At 43.0% G+C, this 15,885-nt stretch overlaps 1 protein-coding gene across 5 annotated transcripts in view; it reads left to right on the forward strand.

The window, feature by feature from the left end:
• The window catches only part of PDLIM5 (PDZ and LIM domain 5), a 565,292-nt gene that overhangs the window by 302,139 nt on the left and 247,268 nt on the right, over window positions 1-15,885 (forward strand). For 3 of the 5 annotated variants that reach the window (XM_085641149.1, XM_085641151.1, XM_085641150.1), the window contains one exon: window positions 11,166-11,195. The exons of 1 other annotated variant lie outside the window; for it this stretch is intronic. In XM_085641149.1, coding sequence (XP_085497275.1) covers window positions 11,166-11,195 — 30 coding nt within the window. Of the gene's footprint in view, window positions 1-556; window positions 2,163-11,165; window positions 11,196-15,885 lie in introns of those variants that run through there. One more of the 5 variants, XM_085641153.1, reaches the window with a different exon arrangement.

A 15,885-nucleotide genomic window follows, 5' to 3' on the forward strand; every position in this document is an offset into this window, starting at 1 on the left:
AAATGTCCCTTTCAGCGAGACAGTTTCCGCTTGATTTCCCAATTTGTGTGAAATTTCTCAGCATGCGAAATGGTGACCTTTTTGCCCATTTCACTTAACATGAAATTGTGGAATTATGTGAGATTACGCTTGGCAGCATGAACATTGGTCAAGATCAGGCTGTGTTGTTTAAATGGATGGTAATCTGTAGTTCTGCATGTCCTTTCCTCCACCCAAGAGTTTACATATACCATGGCTTCCATTCAGCTCGAGATTGCTTCACTGGCTTGTACTCATAACGTGTAAACACATTTATGTTAACCTGTGCATCTGTAGGCTGTGTTTTTTAAAGTGATTTCTCAGTTTATTTTAGTGGCTGCAAAATACAGTGTTTTTTTTGCTCTTTAAAGCATCCCAACATGAGGTTGACCTGGATGGTTTGGTGTTGTACAATGGACTCCGGCCTGCATACCTAGCTTTTGCATGGAAACTGCATGGCTTGGTCTGAGGAGCCACGCGTAAATAGAACTAAAAACATCTGTTTTTCTCTGTTTTTGTCCACTCTCTTTTTCCTCAGGGAAAAGACTCCCACTCGTGTCATTAGCCCAAAGTACACAACATTGCGTGACTGGCACCACGGTGTTTCAGCACGTACTCTCAACGTGCAGTGAAACCTTCACAGCCGATGACAACTTGTTCTAGCTGTTGCGCCTCTCTTTTACTTGCGTGCACTTTGTGTATTTTACTTTGCAGAGAACCCCACACTTCTTTGCATTTCTAACAATGTCCTGCAGCTTTGTGTAGGAAGACATTTTAAGCTCACATACAGCTTTGATTTGATAGGCTAAAAACGAGTGCCAAAAAAATCTCGATCAACTCCGTGTTTCTTGTATTGTGTGGCTTGTGCTGTTGTGTGAGTAGTTGAACAGCCGGTGCAGCAGATCAGAGCATGATTAAATACACGAGGAAAACACACAAACGGGAGAGATTTGTGACATTGCTTTTTGTGGGTTTTGCCAAGTTTTGACAGTATGTGTTGTACGCCTCAAGCGCTGCACCTTTATTTGAATAGGAAACCACGACTTTGCTTTGCGTTTTAATGGGGAGCGGTTGTGCCTGCAGGGCCGGCACAGAGCATGAAGCCGTACAAGCGAGTCACCTGCAAAAAGGGAGACCAGAACGAGAAGTGTCCCTGTTGTAAGTCGGACGAAGACTGTGCCCAGCATTTGTTCCTGCAGGTGTGGCTCAAGAGTGCCTCCATTTTGAGAAGCTAGAATGGATGTAGCAAAGAAAAGACTAGTTGCTTAGGGTTGCAGTGCAGCAATGTGAGAGAGTTCCCTGCATGCATAGAAATATATGAAGTTTTAGGAGATGGCATACATGTATACACATTTTGTTTACAGACGGTCCGGGCTGTCACCTTTCTCAGGTCACTAGGGTGGTTTTCAGAGAGGCGAACCTGAGAAAGTTCCCTGAGGCTTTTAAAGTTAATAATGCCAGTTTGGTGTGAATGAAAGGTGTTTGGTTTTGATAGTATGACGTATTGTTAATTCATTCAATTTATGAGGTGTGCAGCGGATTCCATTCTTGACTTTGTTTTCTTTCTAGGGAATCAACCCTTTCACAGTTGTGTTTTGTCCCAGTTGGCATTGCGTTTGTAAATTCTTATGGTTACAAAAAAATCAAGCCAGATGAGAATGCACCTCTTGAATTCAGAGTGTACAAACTCCATACAGCATGTTTTCCTCTTCACTGCGGGGGAAAGCCGCCCTTGCCTCCCGACGAACCATTTTTGTGGGAAATATTGGGTCCAACAATGTCACATTCAAGGAAAAAATGCAATAAAACAACCATACATTTCATGCACTTTGTTGAAACTATGGACAAAGCTGTGGATTTGTACAAGGTTAGATACCCTGTAAATGATCATAAGGCCTACATTCAAATGGACATAAAGTGAATGGTGCTGATGGGTGACACAAAATATTAGCTGCATTTGAATTATTGACTGGAAGCAGAAGGCACTCATTTTATTTTATTAGTTAGGTTTTTTTTCTAAAGTTTTCAGCTTTTAAAATAAATAGCATTGAGCCATGTAATATATTGTATTATATTATGGATGCATTAATTAACATGTGTTTAAGGTTTGAGAAGATTTTGAATAAAGGTTTGTTTGAGCTGTATTGTTTGCTTGGCTTTCTCTCTTTTTCTAGCCTTCTCTTCTTTTCACAGTGACCATTTAATCGGCTGTCGGGAAATGCCATATTTCTTGTTTCAAATGCTTTGCAGATTTGTTGGCTATGTTTTGGTAACCCTGCCATGGGAGGTAACTGATAGGCATGGAAAATTGACTGGTACGACATTTAAGCCTGCTTCATATACAGCTCAAGAATCTGGCTGACAGTATCTTAAATGGTTGGCAAATTTACGTCTGGTGTAAGTAGGGAGTCAAGACCTGGATTTATTCGCTTCCACAATGGTGCTAAGCAGTAGGTCACACCACAATGTTTACTTTAGAAACTCTGCTGTAGGATTATGAAACTCAGAGGCTCACACTCAGTCCTCAAAAGGATGGAGGGTGGGTGGTTCTGTGGTAGATAGTGTGGTGTGTGACACAAAGGATGAGTCTGTATTCATTGTTTCTTAAGAGCAATTGACTTTCCCTCATCCCACCACCTCCTATCCTGACTGTCTACCAGTGCTTAATTTGTCAAGACATCAGCGCTGTGACCATTTTTCAAAATATTAACAAATAGAAATAAAAGTGGTCTGTGATTTGAGTACCGTGTGTGACAAATGACTGACTGCATTCACCACCGTCACAGCCTAGTGTGTTAAATCCACTTACAAAAAAACGTTGTGTGAGTACAGCACAGGCCTCAGACTGAGTGGAGCTGACACCCTACACAGTGCAGGTGGTGAACGCGGTAATTTGTCACACTCTGTGCACCATCTGACTAGTGCCGGGTTCTATAAAATGAGTGCTGGTGGTAAGTACTGGCGCAAATTAACCACTGTTGTCCTCTGAAATTGCTCCCAGATATTAGATATTGCTCCTCAAAAGTTCATATGAGTGTGTTGAATTACTTTGCCATGTGCCAATCCTTGCATGCAAAGAGAGTTAGATATTGCTGACAGACTCTCCGACTAGTACTTCTCCCATTGCAATGAGTTTCACGGCCCCCTGAAACTCCAAAACAAGCAAAGACTGAGAAAAAACAATTGACAAAGTGTACATTCAGACAACTTATTAATTTATTGAATTGCAATTCACCAAATCAAAATGTTCTTCTTGTCAAGGGGTGCATTAATAATCCATTTGGGTATACAGTGCTACATGTTCACACATCTATTTCAATAATTTAATATTGAAAAAGCAACCTATTCTGACTCGCAGTCTAAAATGGAGATGGATTGCTAGAGCTTAGTGAAACAATTTTTTAAAACATTTAGAGCGGTGAAAAATTAAAATGAATACGAAGAATAATACAATAAGAAAACCAACTTACAATCATTAATTTTCGCATATGTGCAAAACTTCAAATGTACTTCTTAATCTAAAAGGTTTAAATCATGACTTATGCAATTTTTGTCATTAGCAGTTCAGCTATGTAACGTTATTTTAAAAAACTATACACAGATACATAATCTAGAATGATATATGTAGCATTTTGATATATGTAGCATTTCACAACTGTGGCACTAATGTAATGGATGAAAATTTGAAGAAAAACAGCAAAGTTTAACTATTTCACAATACTACGGTAAAGGGAAAGGAGTGAAGTGTTGGAATGTGTATATATTGTAGCATTTACTAAATAGTAGTTTAGTACTCATAAGCAGAACAGCTGCAATCTGCATTCAATTTTAGGTAGCGTAGCTCAAATCTACTCCACCAAATGAATTTTTTTTAAATAAAACTTTTTATTAACAAACATCGGCACATAAGCATTCATCAATCAGCTTAGTATCAATATATGCATGACAAATTGAGGCAATACTACTACACAGTACACACAGTAAGGACCTTTCAAGGAGGAAGCAAATCATCAAGTTCAATACTTTGTGGGGGAACGCGAATGTCTCCACGATATGAGTGCCACGGTGACCATATGCGGGACCAATTTTTAGGACAGCCTCGGGCAGTATACACAGTTTTTTCTCTGAACATGCACCATTCCATACTAGTCTCCCACACCTCCAGAGTGGGGGGGGTGGGGTAGCTGCTCCCCAGGCCTGTGCAATATTTCTTTTGGCAAGCATGAAACCCAAAGTGGCCCATTGTGTTTGATGGGTGTTAAGGTCGGTCGGTTCCCATATGTTCAGCAAGCATCTGCGTGCTTCAGGGTAAATGGCAACAGTGAGGACTGCTCTCATCCCTGCGTGTATTTCCCTTCAATATGTTTGAATGAATGTGCATTCCCATATAATGTGCATAAAGGTGCCGACTTGGCCGCATCTTCTGCAAAGGTCCCCTGTTTCCGCTCTTCCCATCTGCACTAGTCGAGGACCGGTCATATATATCCTGTGCAGGATTTTAAGCTGTACTAGCCTTAATCGAGCTGGAATGGCCACCACTCGAGGAGAAGATATCGCCTCCTGCCACTCCTCATCATCCATTTCTATGCCATCTGCCACCCATTTCTGTCGCAATACTGCAAGAGGATCTTCCAAGTTATGTATTCATTTATTCCACCAAATAAATTGATACAGTTTGTGTGTATGATACGTAAAGTCTACTGTGTGATACTGCAGTATGTCTTTACTTTCAAGACTAAATTTGAAACATTCATTACCCCCTCATCTCCCGCCTCGTTGCAGTCCTTACTTGATGAGCGAATGTGCCCATTCACTAATACTGTTCACCACTTTCTAAAGCTGTTTTCTGATTCTGTCATAGGATCCACCCACAAAACCCCTCCCTTCTTCTAGTACTTCCTGTCCTTTTGTTGTGCCCTCGTCACTTCCTAAGGGCTGTGAGGAGTTCCCAGGGTCAACTCTTTCATTTCTAGGAGGTGCTTGGGCCCTCCTATTGATTTCTCCTGTCAGGGTAGGAAAAGTTACATTTATTTCTCTCTCACAAGAAGCTTGTTTTGGTTAGAGGAGTTTACTCTTCTGCTCATTTCCGTGCGGAAGCTTCTGTGTCATTTGGGTGAGTTCAATTGAGTTGAAGCTTTCTGTGCTTTATTCTTTTTCATTTGGCAATCATCCCTTGTTCATTGGTAGTGCAAGTGTGCTGATGTTGTTTAGTAATATCTAGATAGTCACTGTTTGTTTTTTGATAATGCAGCTGCATTGGTGCTGTTTGTTTGTTAATTCTGCGGCAGCTCAGGTGCCTTGTTCATTGATTCCGCTGCTGCTCAGGTACCACCTAATACCGCAGCTGCACATGCGCCGCTTGTGTTTTTTGATACCTCCGCTGTTTAGGCACAGTTTGTTAATTAATACCGCAGAGTCTTAAGTGCCGGCCACTACTGCAGCCACACAAGCACCACTTGTTCATGAATTCTGCGGCTTTCCTGATCTGGAGGGTCTTCTTTATGGGTTTCCCCCATTGCATTGATCCAGAGGGTCTTAGCAAAACCCTAAATGTAATCAGTGGTAATGGTCTCGGTTGCATCAGTTTTAGATCACAAGACTGTGTTTCTACTCCTCAAGAGATTTACATTTTAACAGTAATAGATTTTTCGATTGTTCCTTGCTCCTCTATTGTAGCTTCTGCTACTACTGAGCTCCCTAGGGCTGTTGCTGTGGGATCAGACAGGGCAAGATTCTTCAATACGAGTTATTCTCTTTCTGTTTCCCTATTTAGTGCAGGTTTAAAAAAGAAAATAATCTAGTAAGGCATATTACTGGGCTTCTTTTGACCCTTTGTGTAGAGAAGGTTTTCTCTCCAGTTCAAACTTCAGTTCTTACAGGAGAACTTTGAACATTTTAGGAAGGTTCCTATGACCACCCTCAAATTGCAGAGCTCCACTTTAGAAACATTTAGTTTTCCTTGGAAGGGGTTGGCCTCTGCTGATCCCTCAGTGTCTACACTGATTAGATTATTTGCCATTGTGGGGCCTAGTGGTCAAATTCCCCCTTCAAATGAGATCTTTCCTAGGTCCTGTCTTCTCTTCCAATGAACTTATTTGAACCCTTGAAGTCATCATCTGGAATGTTTTCTCCTCTCAGGAATTTCTTCTGATTTACCTTCTCGTCTGCTGGACAATTAGGTGGATTAGGTGCTCTGGCTTGTCAGAACCCTTCTTACCTTCGGGTTTTTTGAAGAGTGTGTAGTCTAGTCTCTTGATCCAAACAATTCAAGTTGATTCTATTTTCCATGGGTGTTAGGAGATTATTTGCCCTTTCTTACCTTCACAGACATCCAATGTCTCCTTATTGATTAGTCTTTTGGTCACAGAATGGACTAGTTTCATCTGTCTTCAGAGAGTGGCAGTGTATAGGGTCTCAGATACTCTTTTCTCTCATTTTTTCTTCCCTGTCATCAAAAGAAAAAAAGAATAGAGTGAGAAAAAGTACCATCCTCTTCTTCTGTGGCACGATGATCTGGATCAGTTACCTCCTGAGTCTACCAGGCTTGTGTTTAAGGGGATCCTGGACACAATAAAAACTCATTCCTCCTGAGCAATGGCGGAACGTCCTGGGCTAAGAAGGGAGGGGTTTCCGTTAGAGGGATTTGCAGGGCAACAACATGGGCCTCACCTTTTATTTTTATTTTACGCAGTAGGTTGCAAGTTGCCCTTTATTCGGGAATGACTTGTGAGGTCAAAAGTTATTTTGTGGATCTATGTCAGTTTGATTAGTTGCTCCCTTTCAGGTGTGTAAGATGGGTGGGTACATAAGGAGCAAACCTTGAATATTAATAAGAATTCTTATAGCCCTTATTGGTGTTTCTCTGGGTGCATTCCTCTGGCTGATGAAGGAGTGTGTTATCTTGGGCCATACCTCATCAAGTAAGGCCTGGGACGAGGAGGGAGATGCAGAGGTAATTCTCAGATTACCTATGGGTAATCTTCATTACTCTGATTTTTTTCTTCCTCCTCCCAGTACTTATGAACCTCTCACCCGCCCTGATTTCCTTAATCAGACTCTTTGTTAGGGGCTTGGTGGAAAACAGGAAGTACTAGGAGTAGGGTTGGGTTACATTGGTAGATCTTATGATAGAAACAAAAAAACGCTTTTGGAAGTAGTGAGCAGTATTAGGAATGGGCACATTCACTCATCAAGTAGGTACTGGGACGAGGAAGGAAGAATCGGAGTAATGAAGATTACCGGTAAGCAATCTGAGCATTCGGGCATGCTTGAGAAGAGTTGTCAATTAATTATGGCTGTCTGCCAATGAATGTGATGTATTTCCATACTACGGTAGCTATCCCCCTTTCCTGCTTTTGAGGAATTCCGAGAAGCAGCTCTGTGTGCTAAAACCACGTGGTATTGTTCAGTTATCGTAGGAGATCCAATGTGGTGCCTCGCTGACTGTAGCCCTTCCCTAGGAGCATGTTCAAATACAGCTTAGTAGAAGAAAATGTTGCAGATTGTTTGTAAAAGTGTAAAGCGAATTCCTAACAAATTGTTAAAATAGAAAAAGTTTTCCAATTAAAACGCAAAAAAATCTAAGTACAAAATCCATAGTGGAAGACTGCTGTGAATCCAGTGCTGATGAAGCTTGGACAGGAGATCTGTCGTTGTCAAGGCTCTGCATATAAATGCTTTGAATGTAGAGGTTTTGAATTCCTTTATGAATATGCTACTTTCTACTATATCAAATAACACACACCTGGGTATGGGAATGTACTCCTGTGGTCTATTGGACTCCAACGGACATGGTTCCACGCTTTGTGTATGTGCTCAATTCGAATTGGTTTGTGCACTTATGTCTAAAAGGAATATTAAGTAACTAGTAAATTGGGTAGTTTATAAATGGCTGTCACACTTAAAGGCTGTATTTGCATGGAGGGCTTTGATTAACCTCCCAGACTTAGCACAACCTTTCTATGTTATTGGGTTCTTTTCAGGGATTAGAAAATTGACTAATTGTAAATTCATTGTTGTCAACGTAAGCTGTTTATTTCAATAACTGTTTGACTTTGACACTCCTGACTGGTCCAGAATCACAGATAGAGGTAACTGCAAATTTGGGCATGCTAAGAATTTCTAGAACGTTTTATTCAAAGGCCAAAATTTAGAAATGTTATATGTGTGGTGGTTATAATTATGTCAGAAAAATTAATTCTTAATAAATTATTACTACGTTTTCCCAGTTGTATGGAGCTTAGTATTAGTCTCCTAATTCATTAGCCTCTGACTAAGGTTCTAGTTAAAATTTGGTAGCATTCCCTTGCAGAGTAGAAGGTTGTCTATAATCGGTAAGTTGGCCTTCACTTCTCTCTGCTTGTATTTCAAAGCAGTATGCCTCTAACATTGATTTGCACCGCGTTTGAAAGCAATATTTGGTATTTTCAGTTCTCTGTTATTTTCAGGAGATTTCTGTTCTACATCACATAGATTAACTATCAACAGCTTGCAGCTTTTTTCAGAATAAGGTGCAATTAATATACAACAACCTTGCCAAACATTATGGTCAATAACAACCAATCACCCTCTGTGGCAGAGACAGTGCAGTGCAGGCTAACATGTTTTAAACCACTCCTGGCAGATGAAGTAATAAACCTCCTTCAATCGATAAAATCTGGGTCACCTGATGACCCATGCCCCTGTTGTTATGCACCTGGCTGCCGAGAAGATCAGCGAGGTGCTTACCCCCCTGATCAATCAAGTTCTGGCATCCGGGATCTATTCCGCGGCCTGGAAGAGAGCCTGTATTAGGCCAATCCTGAAGAAGCCAACGTTAGACCCCACTGAATGTAAAAACCCATCGACCAATTTCGGGCCTACCTTTTGCAGCCAAGATCCTTAAAAATCGGTCAATAAGACACTGACCAATTATCTAGACACTAACAGGTTGCTGGACCCTACGCAGCATTGTTTTCGACCATGACACTCTACTGAGACTGCTCTGATTGTTGCCACAGAGGGGATCCGGAGGGTGGTGGATGGGGGGGGGGGCAGGGCCGTTCTCGTTCTCCTGGATTTGTCGGCCACATTTGACACCGTGAATCACACGGTGTTGGTGCGGCGGCTGTGGGATGTAGGAATTGGGGAGTCGGCCTTGGCCCTCCTCTCCTTTTTTCTAGAGGACAGGACACAGAGCTTGAGCTGGGACGGTCTACAATCTGATAGCTTCTATCTTCTCTGTGGCGTTCCACAGGGATCGGCTCTGTCCCCGACGTTATTCAACATCTATGTGACGCCACTAGCTAGACTCGTCAGGTAATAAGGTTTCACATTTGTATCCTATGCTGACGATTCACAATTCGTGATATCTGTTGGACAATCCAGAGACCACAGCTGCTAGTTTTTACACCTGTCTAGCGGATATTATGAATTGGATGAGCCTAAGTTTCTTGAAGATCAACACAGAAAAAAACGAAGTGATAGAGTTTGGCAATGGGAAATCCTTGTGGAATAATTCCTGGTGGCCGGCAGAGGCAGGTGAATGTCCCTGCCCTGTCTCGAAGGTCAGGAATCTTGGAGTCATGTTTGATGACAAGCTTAATTTTTCAGCGCCGGTCAATAGTGTAACGTCTGTCAGTTTCTTCCTATTAAAGACCTTACGTAAGATTATTCCTCCCAAACTACAGAAGACAGTAATGGTTACCGTCTTCTTGTCCAAACTGGACTATTGTAACGTGCTGTTCTTGGGTATCGACAAAGTCCAGATAAAAAAACTGCAATCGTTACAGAATGCCGCAGCACGATTACTCTTGAACCTTTCCAAGGGCCATCCTACGTCGCAGGGTATTAGGGCGTTACACTGGCTCCCTATACAACAGCGAGTAGAATTTAAGGCTCTCTGCCTGGTGCACAAGGCACGTTACGGAGGGGGCTCAGATGACATTCAGGAAATGTTCAAGCTTTATACCCCCTCCCGAAATCTCTGATCAGCCAGTCTCGGCTTGATTTGCACCCCCAAGACTCGAAGAGCAAGATGGGGTGGTAGGACTTTGTCCAGTTGTGCAGCAAAGATGTGGAACAAAATGCCAGTGGCTCTGAGGCTTCAATCCAATCTATTACTCTTCAGGAAGGCTTTGAAAATTAGGCTGTTTACAGCCAAGCAGACTTAGCCTAGTCTCAGCTCTTCGCTTACACACACCAGCCCCAAGACGCCTTGGCATTCGAGCGCTTAATAAGCTTTATATCATCATCATCATCATCAACATAGATTTATGCGATTGCACATGTAGGCCCAAGCAGAATTTTCTTCTGAGATTAGCTTTGTTTTTTTACATACCTTGCAGGTGTGGCAAACCTCTTGATTCTAAAATGGGACACCAAAAATGGCACCTTTCCACAATAGTGGCCTTTATTGTCGTTAAAGCAAAACAAATCGACCATGTGTTATTTTAATTTTAATACCAAACCTTAATATTTCAGAATGAAATGACTCCTTAGTTTATATGACGAATTTGATAAATCGTTTAACACTTACTGTCCTGTAATAGTGTTGAACATAGAGAATGCATAACTCGTACATTACTGGTTGATGACTTCCAGACTCTAGATTTCACTTTGCTGTTCCCGCGCAACCGGCATTTGTTACTCCAACATGTGTACTCTTGCTGCAAGAACTATCCAAAATGAAAACGATATACATTTTATTTTTGATTTGCATGTTTAATACAGTGGTCTGCATGTGAAAGAAGCCATCCTGTGATCTATTGGTTTTAGGTGTAACTGTTTCTTGGAATATCCCATAGACCACTTTATTTCCACCTCACCCACCTCCTGCACAGCTTCTCGGAATTGTTAATGCTACAGGGATTTGGTGAATTAAATAACATTGCAATCAATACAGAAATTAGTGTTGTCTACCTTGCATGATGCCAGACCACTATATTCTGTTCTTTGAAAAGATAGCAGGTGACCTAACACTCAAAAGCTTTTAAAGACATCTCTTTTATTATTTGTGACTAGGAACAATTATTTATTTAAGTCATGATTTTTATTTTATTCGTTTTTTTCATTTTACAAGTGAAAGGAAAGGTTTTTAGTACATAGTATTGAGCTGGCTGTGAACTATAAAGCAAAAGTTAAGTCCACTGTGTCCTTGTTTCCATTAGGGAAAGTCAGACCTTACTCGAAGACTTCAGGTAACTGCTGGGATGTTTGACATTAACAGTCACGTGTATCGGAATGTCACACCACTGAGAAAACCTCACACCCCTAATGATGACACCACTTAACTACTGCATTTTTTACTTAAAAAGATTTTCATGTACACGAATGTGAAACCTCGATCCATTTTTATTATACATAGTGCTATTGCTAATCCACGTTCAGCATGCTAACATAAATAATTAAGCCATAAATGTACAATTTTTGAGAGTTATAAAAGTATACTATCTGCTGTTGGAAGAAAAGCCTGTCAAAGGTATTGAAGGGACTGTCAGCCCAAATAGAAACTGTGATACATGGTATATGGTGGACCAGCATATTGCAGTCGAAAGCTTTGAACATTGGCTGAAATATATGGAGACCTGGTGAAGACCTGCAAATCCCTGGACGCTTAGGCCCTATTCTTTGCACATTTTAGTATTTAAATGTGATGTTTCTAAGTGATGCTGATTCTTACTGTTTGGGTTTCAAATGTTCCCTTAAACTCTGATAATTGACAGTGTGACAGAATCACTTTACAATGTGTTGGAATTTTGTAGGCTGGCTAATTTCTATTCCATTGGCAGCCACACCGTGGGTTTGCACACTGCACTGTGGTTTAACACCACCACTGGGTTGTATACTGCAGAAACAGGCAATGTGAAAGCCCAGGAAAGCATCACAGGTGTAAACATAGCCCTTTCATGTCTGAAACGACCATTAAGATTGTACAGCTATGGACTCGTTACCTCTTGAATTGGTTGTATGACGGGACAACGCAGAGAAATACTCTGCATGCCTTTACCACGCGTTTTCCACCCCGCATCTTTTTAGAACACATATACTTTTACAATGTATGCCTTTACCACACATATTTTATATATAAATATTTATGTATATAAATAATGTATTAGCGGGGGAGACCTCCCACACCGCCAAACTTATCTTAAATGCTTGGTAAAGGCATACGCTGTGAAAGCATATGCTTTCTAAAACCATGCGTGGTAAAGGTACAACGTGGTAAAAACCTCATTGTAAATGCTGTTTCCCCTTAAATTAAATGTGTGTTCTTCCCAAATCAGTCAGCTATGACTGATGGAGGCAAGCACTTCACAGATACATTCAAGTGTCTGTGAGTACTAGGCAATATTTGGTTCATGAAACCTAGTTCCATCCATGTTTAATCTGCTTGTAAAGCATTGAAGGCCAGAAAGCAATCATACCCTGCCAGAAGAGGAGGAGATTACCTATGAAAATAAAAGATTTCACCTGTGTACAAAAGACAATGTGTTCACCCTTTTCACAATTGTGACATGAACAGCAAAATTCCTTACACGTTTCGGCCCTAGAAGTAAGGCCTTACATTGCGATGAAAGTCCTGGAGCATGGCCCTTTAATTTCAGTTAAATAAAATCAGGAGCAGTTCTATATGCAGCATGTGAGTCCTTGGGAAATTTATATGAGATTGGTGCTGAAACAGGTACCCCGTGCAATTGTCGCAGGAATGGAAGTATGCATGCTCTCAGTGGAACTAGAGTACCAATGCATAGAGCTGGTACTCTGATAATTTGTACTCTCTGCAGTAAGCCATTCAAGCTTTGCAGAAAGACATTGCTACTATCCAAATTAGCTCTGATGATCATTCACAAAATACCTTGACAATATCCCAAAACCCTGAAGAGGAGGAGCAACAACATGGATCTCTGTAAACACAAGCAGGGACAGGGCTCCAAAAATCCATGGTCAACAGGGGAGGGTATTCAGAAAGAATAGTACACTTGACTCTTGCAAAACTGCTTGGACACTACAAGAATGCCCCTTGACAAACAACATCTTAGACAAACAGGCTCACACACTGGCACACAAACACAGGGTACATACACACAGCTTGGAACACACGGGCAGGTGCACAGAGGCACATAATCAAGCCCATAACATCAATCACATACAGCAAGATAAACTCAGTTGTTTTCATCCCCAAACACATGGTCACACACATCCCATATGCATACGTAGCCAGGCATAGTCAGGACAGGCACACAGATAAAAGTACACATGCACATACAATTCCACTCCCTGCAAATGCCAGTATTTATGAGGGAGACTGTTTTCTAGAAGATGAGGACCACTCAGCCACACGGATACATTTGAATGTGTAAGAGTGTGTTTCCTTACTGCTGGAATACGTCCCTCTCTCAGTGAGGAGTTGAGTACTTCAACCACTTTATGAAGTATTGCCGCGTCCAGGAGACTGATATGCCTTAATGTTCACACTTAATCGCAACTAATTTAGAAAAATCTGGGCTGCCCACAGAAGACAAGGTCGACAAACCCAATTAATAGAACATACGAAAGGTGCGAAACCCAAAATTGATTAATTTTGACGCAGAATATTGGAAGTTCATGGTCCAGGAGAATGTAATCACATGGACTGGGATATTTCTTGAGCTATAACAAATAACTGGAACACACCAAACCATATGAAGGAGCAGCAGAAGCCCCTGAAGCCCCTGGCAATCTTGGAAAAGTCAGAATGAACATCATCCTTTTCTTTCCAAGGTACTGATCCAGCAGCCGCCATGACATGCGGAACAGTGGAAACATTGTAAATCATCAATTCTCTACCAGGCCTGAATCCAATCTCCTCACATGATCTGTTCTCTGTATGATTGTTGGACCCAAGCTTAAATATAGAGAGTCCACGGAGATGGTGTGGGCCAACTGGAACATGGAAGAAATAATCTTGACCAATCATGAAATATTAGGGAACTGAGGAATAATGTTAGAAATGGGATTTCTGGTTGGCTAGGGCATGCACCTAAGCCAGGCAGAAACTGCCACTCTAGTCAGGGCTAGGGAGTTACACACAAGATAATCCCTGCTCACACCCTAGGTAGCTTGGCACGAGCAGTCAGGCTTATCCCAGAGGCAATGTGTAAAGCGTTTGCGCAGCACATACACACAGCAGCGATACACTAGGCACACCACAAAAGAAACCCCACACAAGGTTATATAAAAAATAGCCTTTGTATTACTCCTAAAACACATTAGCATAGAATCTCATGTATACACTGTGCCACCTGGCACTAGGTAATACCTTAGAGGGGATTATATACATTACAGGGCCAATCGGGCCACTGTCATAATTATTCGCACACACAAGTAATGAGACGTAAAATATAATTGGCAGTGCACCAGACCCATAACACATCATACCCCTCCTATGCATAATCATAACTGCACCTAGCGCAAAGCAACCAGTAACTAATGTTCAAACACTGTACTTAGCATAAATCACATTATGTATAAAACACATTAGCCATAAACCAGCAGTGTACCACAGTAACACTGGTAAGGTGCACACATCACCTTATGGCCTTTCGCCCCAACTGAACACACAGTGATCCCAGGCCACCTAGCCTTCCTCGGGGGCCCGTCGTGGGCTTCCCCACAATGCCCTCTGTCCTCCAAAAGACAGGGCTCTATGAGCACGGGGATTCCACCAGCCCGCACTCTAATGGGGACGAGGGTGCATCTCAACCTTGTTTCTCTCATGAGGCCAGCATGTCCCCCACGTTGCAGCTGCCACGATCTGGCATTACAGCTCTGTAGCCAAAAGACATCGGCACCAACAGTGTGCCCTTCCAGCCCCACTCACCGGGGCTTTCCTTTGTGGTTGCAGCTATCCGCTATCTGGCGGTGTAGCTGTCAGTACAGATCGGCACCAACAGTGGGCCTTCCACGCCCCACTCACCGAGGCCTCTCTTGTCTTCCAGCCGGCTCAAAGAGGGTGGCAGGAATCAAGCACCAACCACGTGCCTTTCAGGCCCCGATCACCGGACTTCTCTTTCTCGCCACCACTCTGCCGAACAAGATGGGTGTGAGGCCGGGAGCCCGCGAGGCTCCGTCAGGCTCTGGACTGCACGTGGGGCTCTCCTCCGTACTCCGGGAGCCCCGCCTTGGACCAGGCAGCTTTTGCCTGTCTTTTGCTCTGACCCCACTTCCTCCGCTCGATCCTTACTGCTCTCGTCGTTGTGGGCCCCGCCTACAATCAGGCGGCCACTTGCCTGACTTTTGGCCTCTGGAGCCCTGGATGCCCATGAAGGCCGGGTAGGTTCCCGCTCCATGGTGATGATTGGCGCGGCCCCTGCCTGACTTCCGGCTTGCCGTCCCACCTCCAGGCAGCACATGGGCATCCCCACACCGGGATTCCTTTGGAGCAATGGGCTGCACAGCGCTTTCAAGTGCAAAGACCCCTGGGGCACTCCTCACGCCCCGGGGAGGTGTGGGCCCCCCTGTGGGGCTCCGGTCACCTTGGGGAGGGGAGCGCGGCCCACGATGCTGGGCACAAGTGCTCCTCCCGTCTTCTGGCACCAGGCAATTAACCCTGAAGCGCTCAGTCCCAAATTCAGAGGGCCAGAGCTGGGCACAGACAGGGCAGCACGTAAGGACCCCCAGGAAGCAGCAGCTGGGTCCCATGGCGGTTCCTCCTTGCACAGCAGTCCTGCAACGCAGCTCCAAGTAGGTACAAGAAGCACCAACACTTACATGGGGCCACAGCCACAGTACTTATACCTCACATGTCTTTGTTCTCTCCCCCTGGCACAGGCCGAGGCCCAGTGAAAACCAGTTCTGGGGGGCACCTTAGGAACATCCTTTCAGTGCACAACACCATCCTTTGTCAGT

The sequence above is a fragment of the Triturus cristatus genome, chromosome 2_2 (genome assembly GCF_964204655.1).
Source record: "Triturus cristatus chromosome 2_2, aTriCri1.1, whole genome shotgun sequence".
Taxonomy (NCBI): domain Eukaryota; kingdom Metazoa; phylum Chordata; class Amphibia; order Caudata; family Salamandridae; genus Triturus; species Triturus cristatus.